The sequence below is a fragment of the Berghia stephanieae genome, chromosome 6 (genome assembly GCF_034508935.2).
Source record: "Berghia stephanieae isolate SIO BIC M18660-M18661 chromosome 6, UCSD_Bste_1.3, whole genome shotgun sequence".
Taxonomy (NCBI): Eukaryota; Metazoa; Mollusca; class Gastropoda; order Nudibranchia; family Aeolidiidae; genus Berghia; species Berghia stephanieae.
Genome location: NC_088365.1, coordinates 41,875,370 through 41,890,979, shown reverse-complemented (window position 1 = coordinate 41,890,979; position 15,610 = coordinate 41,875,370). Strand labels below are relative to the sequence as shown.

Sequence of the window (15,610 nt, the reverse complement as noted above, 5' to 3'; positions counted from 1 at the left end):
ACTTAGCTTTGTTGCAAAGCTGGTTACGTCTACTAGCTTTGCGCTTCTGATTCAATGCAGGCACGGCCTTCATCATTAGATTGTTTGTGTGTAAGTCTGATGTCATTGATGCTGAGATTTGGTGGTGTGTGTGAACGGCAATGAAAAACCACTCTGCCAGTTCGAATAGAGACATTGACTACTTTTATTTGAAACAAAAGTTCAGTCAATACAAAAATTATGTTGTGGAGAAACTATTGGTCTTGAAAAAATTTGGCAGTCTTGAATTTTGAAATGGGTTTTGAGTGAGAACCCTGTACTCAGTGATCTCCCCTTACTCAATCGCCTGCTGCTGTAATTAATTACACAATGCCTCTTGTAATTGGCAAGCGGTACTGTCGTTCAGGCTAGATCACAGAAATTGGGGACGTTTACTAAATGTTCAATTTCAGCACTATTTTTGGTGCTGTGATGTAGAGTCAAACATCATCTGGAACCAAAAACTAAGTATATCTATGTCTCTTTTCTTGATTTATTTATTAGATTAGATATTGAAAGCATTTGCCACCAAATCACCACTTGTCATTAGACACCCAGTTGTTCCAATTCAGACACATGTTGCAATGAAACATGACTTTTTGTATTGGCTCTGTTTTGCCATTTTCATTTATAATTCTAAAGATATTTACTAAATAATTTGAAAATCTTCTGAATAAAATATTGTTTTTTTCATAAAACACTCAATTTGAATTACTAGAGTGAAGTCTCTTCTCGTCGCACAGAACCCCATATCGTAAACTTTTACCAAAGGAATTTATAAAATCAGTATTTTTACGTAATCATTTAACCTTTTCTGTTCGTTTTAACGCTTAAATTCATACAGAAACCGGCTTTATATTTGATTATTATCAAATCAATTCAACCTAATTGTGAGCGTAATTTTTTTGGCATTCATCTTAGCTCGAACTAAGAAAGGTGAGTTGCATTTCTCTCAATTGTCAAAGGAGCGTCTGAATTGGCACAATGGGGATGTCTAGTTAGAACACACTGTTCGAAATGGGACGAGTGACACATTCCCATAAACTAAGGCCAGACACACAAATTAAGTCTCATAATGGAGAAGTATTTAACCAAAAACTTTCTCACAATTAATTGTTTCCAACTTGTGCAAAAGTTATTTCCACAATTACTCTCAGCGTGTGGCAATTTGAAGTAATTGAGCTGATAGAGCCATTTTGGGGGTCTGAATTGGAACACCCGACCCTATCATATTCCGTAAATCAAATGAAAATATGTGTTAAGTTTTTCTACTTTACTTACACAAGATTCTTGGTTGAATTATTCTCAATTGAGCAAAAGTATTATAGGGGGTGATTTATGTTAAAGAATATTGTTTTCTTGTTAATAGGATTCAACTGACGTGGAACACAGACATGGGAGAGCTAGCAGGTCAAGCTGTATCGGTGGAATTAATGCGGCCAGATGAAGACAGTCTTCTCACTCGGTCAATGCCACCCACTGTCCTGGTCTCTCATAATTATGTGAGTTTGCTTTTTTTTTTTTTAAAGTCTTTTTGAGAGATGTGTTAGAATGTATGTTGGCATATATGTTGTTCACTTCTCATTTCAATTCCATCCTTAATTTTTTCTCTTTGGATTTCTCCTGATGACATTTGTTAGATATAATTCACAGAGATGCCAAAACTCGGGTTTCACTCGAAAATATTCTGGGTTACGGGAAACTTCCGAAATTCCAATGGTGTCTCTTGGTACCATGGATATCCCCCAGTGTCATCACAAACACAACTCTACACCTCCTTCATCTTCATCATCATTATCACCACCACTAACACGATAACTGTAACCACCATTACCACATCATCATCACAACCACTGCTACCATCAGCATCACTTTCAGTACTACTACCACCACCACATCAGCATCACTACCGCTACTACTACTACAACCACCACCACATCATCATCACTATCACATCATCATAATTTCCGGATTTGTCCTGGAGATTTTAAAAATATAATACAGACCTTTCGTTTGTACTGATTTGATCGCGACGCCCTTGATTTTTTTAGTCAAAATTTGAAGTTCCGATTTTCCGATTGTTTTTTTTTTTTCTGTCCCGATTTTTAAAGTGTGGTTTTTAGCCATCTCCCATAGGCAAAAGGTGCCATAAACGGTTTATTTTTATTTTCTCTCAATGTCAGTTGGTTATAAATTACTCACTTTTCACTAATTTCTTTGTTTCTGTTTTGAGGATTTACATATCATTACGCGTGTAAGAACAATATATTGTTTGAATGTTCTCAGATCTTTTTCGTGCTTCCACAGTTTGTTATTTGATTGTTTTAAGCAAAATCCAAACAGAATGAACATCTTTGATTAGGAGACATTGGATCTGAGTCTGAATTACTTTAAAAGATAACATGATTGGTTATCTCCCTTTGTGAAATTTTGACCATCCTGTTTTGTTTAATTTTTGTTGTGTTTTTCTCCTAGTTTGATCTTCATTTATAACTATTATAATTGTTATTGATACTATTTTTATTATTATTATTATTGCTTTTATTATTGCAATCAAGCTTTTGTAACATTGAAATAGCTAGAGGTACTTGTTTTGACTTTGGGAGGCATATATAGACTCTTAGCGTGTAAATTGAGCTAAAGCATCCAATTTTTTCTCCTTTGTCTTCAGCTAAGTTGAAGAAAAGTGAACATGAGGCCCTTACACTGCTGTGGAAACAGTAGTTGAGTTGTGCCCACTAGCTTAGAAACCGAAGTGTCAAAGGGATAATTAGTTGTTTTAATCCTTGCATTAAAAAAAATAATCACCTTGAAAACTCCTTGAATTTCAAAATGGAATTGCTGTAGGAACACTGTACTACACTACCACCACCACATCATCATTACTACTACTCTGCCACAGCCACCACCACAATGTCACTACCGCCAATACTACAATCACAGACACCATCTGGGTAGCGTTCCCGACCTCCCATAGCGGGCAGGGAGGTACTTGCTGTGTCTTCTATCCCCCTGTATCTGTTTTCCAATTGCTTTCTGTCTTTGCCTTGGAATGAGATTACTTAGTTTGTCCCGACCCTGGCTGGAGTTCTTGGCTGAGAGGGAAACAGTCGAATGTATAGTTATAGTTTTGGGAGGTGTGATATTTTTTTTCCCTTGTAAATCATCTCTCTGTAATGTATTGTTTTTTTTTAAACATATGATTTGTAAACATTTGAGTGTATTCCTCTTCTTAGTGGGATCTTGTGCTGGTGTCTGGGTGAGACTTTTAGGGTGTCTCAAACTAAGTACCCTGATAGTGTGCTCTGTTCCCTATTTGAACCATTCTCTTTTGTCTTACCTTTTCCTTAAGTTCTTTTGATTGTACATCTAGAACAACTCTTCAAATCACAACAGACGAAGAACATAAACTTTGAAAACAACATAGAACCAAAAGAGCCAGCACCAATGATACATGTAATAGAAAGGGCTTTATCAAGAGTAAAGAATGGTAAATCTCCAGGACTGAATGGCATCCCAGCAGAACTTATAAAAGCAAATGGAGAACATGCAGTGAAGGTCCTACGCTCACTATGCTGCAAGATCTGGGAAACATGTCAATGGCCAGAGGAATGGAAGCAACAAAAAATCGTAATGCTACATTAATCATAAACATTCTTTAATGATCTAAACAACGCACGGAAGAGCTTAAAGGCCTCAAACTAAGTGCCAAAGAGACAAAATATACATGCAAAGAAGTTAAAGATCAATCCATACTCATTAAAAACGAAGGGATTGAAAGTGTCTCATTTTAGATGTTTGAGATCCACTAAAACGCAAAATGGCAACTGCTCGATAGATATAAATAACCTAATTGCAATGGCGAAAAAAAGAATGACCTCTCTAAATAATGTCTGGAAAGACAAATCCATAGGGCAAGATTTGAAAATAAAATAAGTAAAAGCATTGGTGTACAAATAACAGCATACTGGAAGAGCTGGAAGTCATGCCAGAACTATTAAATCAAAAGGGGGAAAATCTGTTTTTCGGTCACATATGCTGAAACTCATGCACCCTAATGAGAGATGTGGTACAGGAGAAAATGGTGGTGAAATGAAGGAGAAGACCTAGGCCTAGATATATAAAAAATATCCTTGAATGGAAGAGAGTTGTACGATACCGTCAACAGATGAAAGGAATAGACAGACATTTATCATCTCAGAGTTCGGGCAGTCAACGTCATTGAGGACGATGCTGGATAGTAAGTAAGAATGTTTTTGCTATCCAGTTTTCTTACGTTTTACTGGCGCTGATATATGACCTAAATGTGTTGCAAGCATAGTAACACCCTTAACAAAACAAACAGACACCACATCATCATCACTACCACAACTTACATCGTTAGGTTTTGGAGCTTTACTTAATTTGAAAAAAGGGGCTTTTGGGTGGTATTTGACATTGTGTTTACGTACCATATTGTTCAAAATAGATAAGATTTTGTATGGGGAAATTCCTCTTAGTGGTGGCTGAAATTTCGAGTTGGAATCTCTAAAACCCCCTAAATTTTGAACCTCTGTTATTCTTTGAAGATTTGTAATATTTTGAACCTCTGTAAATCCACAGGAAACAGTGGCTCTAAATTTTTTAATATAGATTTTTGTTTGAAAATTCTTTCTCTAACATGAAACAAATCCATATTAGTGATTGGGAGGCACTCAATCAAAAAGTTAAATGCTATAATGACTAACATAACTGGTTACTCTCCTCAATATGTTTGGCAGCTGTATTTCTCTGACGTTTAATTTCTCTCGCAAGACTGATTATATCAATGTAAGTAGGTCGGGGGGGTGGAAAGTTCCCAAGTGATGGATAAAGTAAAGTTACAAATAATATATCACTTTCTTCAGATTTCTATTTTAAAATTTTAATTGATAATGGGTTTTTGATTATATGTCAGTTTGCTACTGCAAAAATTCAGTTTAAAAACTTCATGGATTTGCATATTACAGTTCTTTAATGTTGCAGTTTTAAGATCAGGTCTAGTGCTCTGAACTTCGAATATTTATTTTTTTTCCCTGTCTTTTCATTTTTTCTTTTCTGTTCTTTTTTTTTTTTTTCCAGAACCGTAAAACATTCATTTCTTTGACTTTCTGTGATGTTTGCCGCAACATCCTTTTTTCAAGTATTCGTTGCCAGACATGTGGCATCAAATTCCATCAGCGCTGTGAAGACAGAGTGCCCAGAAATTGCCCAGGAGATGTTGACTTCTATATTCGTAATTTAAGAAATAACAGAGATCAAGGGCGATTGTGAGTATCAGCTTATTTAAGGTATTTTAGTATTTGAAGATTCTGGCTCATGAACTTTTGCTCTCAATCATGACAGAGTGTTGACAGCACTCCCATCATAATGATGATTTTTAATTATCAATATCTTATAATATAGTAAAGAAAAATTTTAGGGAAATGTGATTATTAGTCATTTCAAATTATGTGTAAATCACAGGAAACTTTCAACTTTCTGTAGAGATTAATTAAGTAACATTTTATCGTGCAGAATTTATTAAAAAACTTTCTGTAGAGATTAATTAAGTCACATTTTATCGTGCAGAATTTATTTAACCCTCTCGTGTTCAGATTTTTTTGGGGGAGTAGATAATGAGTTCCCTATATGGTCATGTCAATCATGTAGACATCCTTTGGTGATATAATCCTACCCTTTGATATCTGCAGTCGCCTTTTCGTTTTCTACGGTCACTCATGACTAAACTCCGCCCAGAAACGATTTCATAGGTCCGTCCATCACCACATTTCAAACTTTTGTTCTCGTGAGTTCTTAAGTTTTTTGATCGAAGAACGATTGGCTATTGAGAATCTTGACCCTTCAACGGTTGATTGTTCTGACAGCTCAGATGTCAACAGCCGTCAACAATACATTGAGTCATCGCTGAAACAGTGGAAGACGCTGATCGCATAGTGGCGTCACAATCACCACGTTGTTGAATAAATTATCCAGGCATGGTTGATAGGTAAAAAAGCCAAATTATGTTCTAGTCACATTTGAAACAAACAAAGTATATCACTGATCTCGTCTCATTGAGATATAAACAATAATATCAAAATCAAGAAAATCAGCCGATGAATAAAAAAGTTGCTAAAAAAAGCTAAAATAAACAAAAGCAATTTTAAAAATCAATTTTATTCGTAAAACAGTTGGTTTTCAACCGATTTTTCTGAAATAAGGACCAATATTCTTCTTTTCTCAAGCAGATTTCAACAATGTGACTTTCAAATTCCTCAGAATTATATTTTTTACTTTTAGATTTTAGCTTTTAGGCCTACTCAAAAAGGTGTTATATTCCTTGCGTAACAATAGCGTAATACATCGACGGCGAGAAGCGTCGTTTCGGCCATCTGGATAGATAGCGCGTGACTCACAATTCTACACGAATGACGTTGGCGGTCGATCAAAGAGGTGTACCAAATTTATTTACCAACGACTTTTCTTAGTGCTAAAATTACAAAGTAATAATTTCGGATCAGAATAAATAACTCTGAAGTTCCTATCTCTTTATTACAATAAAATTGATACCACGAATGACAAAATCGCCCCACAAATAAGGGAGTTATAAATTATTCATAATATTTTTTAAATTTACAAAAAATGTTATCAAAGTCATTTTTCATCACCAAAGACGTAATTTTCCCCCGATTTTTACCAAACGAAGTGCAATGTCAATGATTTTCACTTGCAAATAAAATAGGATTTAAATCGCAATTTCTACAACATATTTTATTGTCTGTCGTCAAATCTATAAAAATCAAAGCTGAAAACATCCTGCGACAGTGACAGGGCCTGTCATTTCCTTCACAACGATTGGATTTTACTTACTGAGGCCAGTTTTGGCTACCCCGCCCATGAATATTATGCCGTTGTCGGTTTTTGTCGGGTTGAATCTTAAAGAGTTAAAACCCCATGACGTAGCTCACATAAAAAATTCACTCAAGAAATTTACTTATTAATCTGACACATCACAGCATCCTAGTCATTTAACTGAGAGAAATGAAAAAGGTATCCAGGAATAGCTTAAACTTATTCTGTATACTGTTAAGAAATTAAATCTTGTTTATTCGTTCAAATCTGAATAAAACTGATTTTGTATCATGATATAAGATTAGCACAGACTAGAACAGGGAGAGTAACCTCCCTTGACCATCTGTATGGACCATGTGCAAGGAAAGGTTAATTGACCGTGAACAGATGGAATGTTGGATTGTGGATTCACGGTGCTGGTGTGGTCATATCAAAGGAAACCTAAGTGATATGAAGTATAGAGGAGAACTAGTTGCAGTGACTAATATCTTTTATTTCTTTTATTTTTTATCATCGTATAGTTATTGAATGTTAACTTTGATACCTTCTTTTATTAAAAATTTAATATTTCTCACAATGTATGAGATGTTCAGTTCGTGGCTTGTGGTTTTGAGGACTTAATTAGATAAGCCACTGCTGGAAATATTGCTCTTAATAATAATAATAATAATAATAATAAACATAATAATAATAATCTTTATTGTTCAAATAGGCAATTATTGTTAGGTTACAGCTCTTGTAATAGGCGAAAAAAGTAATTAAAATAGTGGTAATAATGATGATAATATACTGATAAAATGATGATAATAATAATAATATAATCATCATCATCATAACAATAATAATCATAATAGTAATAGTTATAAAAATAATAAGAAGAAGAAATCGGTTTTAAGCCAGAATTGTTTAGAAGCTAGAAAATATAAGATTTGGATTTAGTTCATATGTTGATTTCCTGGGGAGGGTGACAATAATTTCTATACGTACGAAAAGCTACACATTTATATATCTGATTTTTTTTCAATTTGAAATTTTCTTATCAGCATCTGGTTCAAACCGACATAAAATAACTTAGGTCTAAAGTACAGCCACAAGGGTATAATATGATTTTGGGATTGTTGTACTTACCTGTGACAGTTGTTTAGAAAGCCCTATCAGTAGATACAGTTTTGAGCATTGTTTATTCTTTTATTTTTATATGAATGGCTTGCTTATTTATTTGACATTTCTTCCACTTTTACATCACGGCAACCAAGTAATAATACTTGCCATTTTTATTACATTGTCTCTTATCTGCACTAATTTATTATAAAAATATGGATTGTCGAAAATTTTCAGTCAATTTTTGTAGGGCTCATTTACAGAAGTTCATGGAAAGAGAAGTTTATTTCAAAGGGGAGAAAGGTTATTAGTGGGGTTGAGACTCGTAACATAATGTAATCAAATTTATGCTGAAATAATAGATCAAATATCATCTTGCTCTATTGTGTCTATTACTTATTATGTGTTATTTGTTTTTGTTGTTGTTGTTATTATTATTAATTATTGTTGATCTGTATCTCCAGTTACTTACCAGAACAAGCCCATTCTGGTGGTGGTAGCAGTAGTAGCAGTAGTAAGTCGCAAACTTCCTCATCCTCTAAAGGTGGTCACCAGAGCAGGACACCAGCTCCTCAGATAGGCCAGCGAGAACGCTCCACATCTGCCCCCAATGTTTGTGCCAATATGGTGGACCAGGTTGGATCAGTACGTATTACTTCATATTGTACATTTTCATTTCATTTACATTCAGTTAAAGGGGTTTTTAGGACTCTATTCCAATGTAGATTCTTATTTCAGTTTATAGCAGACATTTTCTAAGTGCCAGGTCAATTCAGCCTCATTGGCTGACATGTGTGGGTTACCATCATATGATAGCTCTTTGGGGCTAATTTAAAGAATGTGGACTGCAGACTTCCTGATTTTTGTCAAAAAATTAAACTTTATGAACTGTATTTAAGGAATACACAGGCCTACCAAGTGTCCCATATTAGTATGAAGCCTGCCTGCTCGGTTGGCAGGGCTGCGTCTAGGACTTGTCCCCATCGGTTCGATAGCACATGCTCCAAAAGTTTGTACAGGAAGCTCAGAAGTGAAATGGGTCTGTATCTGTCAGCCTCCTTTGCCGGTTTCCCTGGCTTTAGGGTGGCATCTATCTCCTTTTGCAAGGACTTCGGACATTTCCTCTGCAACCAGACTGGTGCCCTGGGGCCCAGATGGGTCACCATATTGGGATATATGCCATCTATCCCTGCTGCTTTTCGTTTCTTAACAATGCTAATAGCTGCACCCACTTATCTGAGACTGAACGAGGATGTCCAGTTTGACTCTTGGTCCGCAGGTAGCGAGTCCCAAATTGTTCGGTGTGCCTTGTGGACACCTCTCTCAAAAGACTGATTTGGGACCTATTTGTTATAGTCCTTTGCATTGATGCCAAAACTCCGGTCTGAAGCAAAAAATTCCGGGCTCCGGGCAACTTCCGTCAAATTCCGGTGAGGTCAATTTGTTCCAAGGATACCCCCCACCCCCTTTCCAACTACCACATCATCATCATTGCCACTAGTATTACAACCATCATCACTACCACTACTACTGCAACCATCACCACATCATCATTACTACCACTACTACTACAACCACTACATCTTCATCAGTACCATAACTACTACTGCAACCACCACCACCACATCATCACCACTACTACCACACCACATCCGCCACATCATCATCACTACCACTACTACCACAACCACAACCACCACCACATCATCATCTCTACCACCACTACTACAACCACCAGCATCACATCATCACTACCACTATTACTACAACCACAACTACCACATCATCATCACGACCTCTACTACTACAACCACCACCGTCATTACCACTACTACTACAACCACCACCACCACTATTACCACAAGCACCACCACCACATCATCATCACTGCCACTACTACTACAACCACCACCAGCACCACATCATCACTACCACTACTACTACAACCACAACTACCACATCATCATCACTACCACTATTACTACAACCACCACCACCACTACATCGTCATTACCACTACTACTACAACCACCACCACCACATCATCATTACCACTACTACTAGAACCACCACCATCTCATCATTACTAGCACTACTACTGCAACCATCACAACCACATCATCATTACTGCTACTACTACAACCACCACCACAACCACATCATCACTACCACTACTACTGCAACCACCACCACCACATCATCATCACTACCACTAATACTACTACAACCACCACCACATCATCATCACAACCACTACTACTACAACCACCACTACAACATCATCATCACTACCATTTGTACTACAACCACCACCACATCATCATCACTCCACCACTACTACAACCACCACCACATCATCATCACTACCACCACTACTACTACAACCACCACCACGACCACATCATCACTACCACTACTATAACCACCACAACCACATCGTCATCACTACTACTACTACTACTACTACTACTACTACTACTACTACTACTACTACTACTACTACTACTACTACTACTACTACTACTACTACTATTACTTCTACTATTACAACCACACCACCACTACCACATCATCATCATCACTACTACTACTACTACTACTACTACTACTACTACTACTACTACTACTACTACTACTACTACTACTACTACTACTACAACCAGTACATCATCATCATCACTACCACTACTAATACAACCACCAGCACCACATCATCATCACGACCAGTACTACTACAACCACCACCACCACATCATCACTACCACTACAACCACTACCACATCATCATTACCACTACTACTACAACTACCACCACATCATCACTACCACTACTACTACAATCACCACTATCACATCAACATCACTACCACCACCACTACTACAATCACCACCACATCATTATCATCACGATCACAACTACTACAACCACTATACCATCACCACATCATCATCACTACCACTAACAATAACCACTATCAAATTTGCTTCATCACTACCATTATTACTACAACCACCAACACCACATCATCCTCACTAACACCAGTACTACCATTAGGTTTTGGCGCTTTACTTCATTTGAAATAAGGAAACTTTGGTATTTTATTTGGCAATGTGTTTTATGTATCATAATATAATTCTTATCAGTGGTCTATTTAGAACTATACAATATGTAAACACAATACCATTCCAATTCCTTTTTCTTGTGTGCGGAAATTCCTCTTTCGGCATTGAAATTCCTACGTGTGGTGTCTGAAACTCCTGTGAGCCAAATTTAAAGTTGGCGTCTCTGCCTTTGGTTCCTTCCTTTTGCCAGAGACTGAAGTAGTCATGGCAATGTCGTGGGACTGTGTCTGCTGGTACTCCTTGTACAGCTTTTCTGACCTGCAAAGGATGTAGAATTTCCATTTGCTCCATGGAATGTTCTCGGACTTGGGAGGAGTGGCAGGGCAGACCTACTTGATATAGGAAGTAGATTACCCCCAGTTAGCCTTCCTGAAATTCCAACTGTGACAAGTATCGACCTGTGCTAGTTATGAATGAAGTTGCCAAGGATTATCTGTTTAACTTGCAGCAGTTCTCCATTCGCTCCCTTCGTTACGAGGTTGAGGTTGGGAGTATACCCGTCTTATGGCGGATGCCCCTCAAGGTACCCTTGGCTGTAGGATTGTACACTAGGTGCAGATCGCAACAGTCCATTCATGTACGGAGTTGTCTACCCGCCTCGTTGCAGTCTCACTAGCCCCACTCTTGGTGGTGGCTGTTCAAGTTTTCCAGACAGATGGAAGGAGGTACATACTGTGTCTTCTATCCCCTTATATCTGTTTTCCAACATGCTTTCTGTCTTTGTCTTGGAATGAGATTACTTGGTTTTGTCCTGGCTCTGGCCGGAGTCCTAGCTGGGAGGGAAACAGTCAAATGCATAGTTATTGTTTTGGGAGATGATATTTTTTTCCTTGTAAATCATCTCTCTGTTATGTATTATTATTTTTATTTTGAATGTATAATGTAAGCATTTGAGTGTATTCCTCCTTGTTGGATTTTGTGCTTGTGTCTGGATGAGACTTGTAGGTGATTTCAAACTAAGTACATTGGTGGTATGCTCTTGGAATCTACATCTGATCCCTATTTGTTCTCAGTTCCCCTTTGTCTTACTTTTTCTTGGGTGCTTTAATTGTAATTCTAGAACTTTTTACTATCCCATTTTCTTCCTTTTTTTCTGGCGCTGATATAACCTAAATGTGTTGCAAGCGCCGTAAAACCCTTAAAAACAAACAAAAACAACAAGGATGGCTAACTATTGGGACTTTTTGTGTATTCTAAGTTGCTTTTGACATTTTGTGTATGTCCCACCTGTCTCCAGGTAAATTCTATTCACCCCATTGTTACCATGAGACTCTATGACCCTTACCTTCGAAGGCTCTTTGGCGTAAACGCTAACACTGCCTTTGAGCATTAAAGTGTCCTCTCGTTGGACCACTGGGATCTAGAATCGAGAAGATTGTGCACCTGAATAAAGATGGGTCTCCTTCAATAGGAGGATGTCAAAAGCTATGGATGGCCAGTAGCTTTGATAAAAGCTAATTTTTTGCCATACTCTGGCTCTCGATATCACATTTTCCAGCTAAAGTTGTGTTGGGATGCTCACTGAATTGTCTTACGGGTCGGCGACCCTGAAGAAACACGAATGCAGCGTAAGGTCCAACAGAACTGACTTTGGAGCTCCATGTCTGTTGGCACTCTCCAGTCAACTCTTGTTCTTAAGTAGTCAAAATAAACGTATTGATGTCGAAAGAATGCAGGTGTTCTATGTGGTTTTTACAAAGCCCAGAAAAGATGGGACACTTTTTAAAATTTTGTGATTTGTGTGTTCATTTCTTGTGTATGTCATTATTAGTATTCTGGATTTTCAAATGTTGGGGCTTTCTTAATGTCCCTAATTTAATCTGATATCAATAGCCTCTGACTGACCAGCCATCAATTTTTAACAATACGAGTTGTGATATGGATGTATATTAATAAAAAATTTAATCTGTGCAGTGCTGCAGCATCATCCATATCAGCATACTTATTTAATTTTTACCCCCTTTCAATATCATTTCCAATTATGTCATTGCCCTTGATATCACCACCCCTCAGTCTGTCCCGCTTTCACCTCATTTTGACTTTGTGAACTTGGTAGCCCTCACTACAAGTAAAGTAGAAGGCAGTTTGTGAACAGATTCAAAATTTTATTATTATTTTTTTTAAATAACATAGTATGAATCATAAAGTGTGTCTGTGTTGATTTGCTAAATTAAAAAAAAAAACCCTAACAAACTATTCAGAGAATGTAGGCAATTGTTTAGTAATGATGACGTGTACTGAAACCAAATCACAGTCAATGCCACAGCTTAAACATTTTAGAGATGTTTTTAAACTTCTTAAATGAAAGCATGTCAGATAGAAAACAATACAAGAAATTAAAAAGCACTTCAAAGTTTTTCAATCAAATCTTTTACATGTATGTGAATAAATAGAATAGTATAGTGGAGGACAGATAAGTTTTGCTATTAACCTCAGATTATTAGATTTGATATGGCTGCCTTGTATTTCTTTTGCAGGATTATCTTCGGAGACTAGCTGAACTTTCAGGTGGATCTAAGTCAAACTCAAGTGAGTATTAATTGTTGCCAGTCAAAAAGGAAGTTTCTTTGAAATATTTATTTTTTATAGAACTACTATGTTTGATTTCCTATTTGGCAGTGTTTATTTTTTTCATAACTCCTTACATTATCCTTGATCATGGTAGTATTTGTCTGGTGGGATCGTTCTAATCGGGGAAATGTCCGGCCTACCAAAATTGTCCTGGTTTGCTGGGGAGGAGGAGATTCCAATTGTCGCCCAATTGTACTAAAGTCAGGGCAATCTCTTTAGATCAAATGGTCTGGTTCACCAATGATAGGCTGGTCACTTTTTGGTCTTTTTAAAATTATCATCCTTTTTTTTATTCTCTCTTTTTTTTTTTTTTTGGGGGGGGGGGGTAGTGCAAAGACAATTTGCTCTTTTTCATTTTTTCTGTTTTGCATGAGATCTTTATAAACATATTCTACAACATCATCATGCATCACTTTTAATAGATTATTAATTGAATTGTGGTTACTGTTGCAGTGATGCCAAAACTCCGGTTTCACCGGCAAAAACTCCGGTCTGGAGCAAAAAATTCCGGGCTCCGGGCAAATTCCGTCAAATTCCGGTGAGGTCAGTTTGTTCCAAGGATCTCCCCCCCCCCCCTTTCCAACCACCACATCATCATCATTACCACTAGTATTACAACCATCATCACCACCACTACTACCGCAACCACCACCACATCATCATCACTACCACTACTACAACCACCACCACCACATCATCATCATTACCACAACTACTACTTCAGCAACCACCAACACATCATCATCATCACTAACAGTACCACCATCAACATTACAACCACCACGACCACATCATCATCACAACCACTACTACTACACCACCACCTCCACATCATCCTCACTACCACTACTACTACAACCACCAGCATCACATCATCACTACCACTACTACTACAACCACCAGTATCACATCATCATCACGACCTTTACTACTACAACCACCACCACCACATCATCATTACCACTACTACTACTACTACAACCACCACCACATCACTACAACTACTACTGCAACCACCACCACCACCACCACATCATTACCACTAGTACTACAACCACCACCACCACATCATCACTACCACTACTACTACAACCACCACAACCACATCATCATTACCGCTACTACTACAACCACCACCGCCACATCATCACTACCACTACTACTACTACAACCACCACCACCACATCATCACTATCACTAAAACTACTACAACCACCACCACATCATCATAATTACTACCACTACTACTACAAGTACCACCACCACGTCATCTTCATCACTACCACCACTACTACTACTACCACAACCACCACCACCACATCATCATCATCACTACCACTGCTACTACAACCACCACATCATCATCACCATCTACTACAACTACTACTCACTACACTACTACTACTACTACTACTACTACTATACTACTACTACATACTACTCACTACTACTACTACTACTACTACTACTACTGCCACTACTACTGCCACTACTACTACTACTACTACTACTACTACTACTACTACTACTACTACTACTACTACTACTATACTACTACTACTACTACTACTACTACTACTACTACACCACATCATCATTGCCGTTACTACTACAACCACCACCACCGCCACCACCACCACATCATCACTACCACTACTACTACAACCACCACCACCACACATCATCACTACCACTAATACTACTACAACCACACCACCACATCATCATCACTACCACTAATACTACTACAACCACCACCACATCATCATCATCACTACCACTACTACTACAAGTACCACCCACCACGTCATCTTCAGCACTACCACCACTACTACTACCACAACCACCACCACCACATCATCATCATCACTACCACTGCTACTACAACCACCACTATCATCATCACCACTACTACTACTACTACTACTACTACTACTACTACTAC

The 15,610-nt window shown here is 37.6% G+C and overlaps 1 protein-coding gene across 2 annotated transcripts in view; it reads left to right on the top strand.

Moving 5' to 3' along the window:
- LOC144975042 (serine/threonine-protein kinase A-Raf-like) overlaps nt 1-15,610 on the top strand; it is a 65,735-nt gene that overhangs the window by 32,846 nt on the left and 17,279 nt on the right. For both annotated transcript variants that reach the window (XM_078918717.1, XM_078918716.1), the window contains exons 5-8: nt 1,388-1,520; nt 5,119-5,306; nt 8,436-8,616; nt 13,572-13,623. In XM_078918717.1, the coding sequence (XP_078774843.1) occupies nt 1,388-1,520; nt 5,119-5,306; nt 8,436-8,616; nt 13,572-13,623 (554 nt within the window). The remainder of the gene's footprint in view (nt 1-1,387; nt 1,521-5,118; nt 5,307-8,435; nt 8,617-13,571; nt 13,624-15,610) is intronic.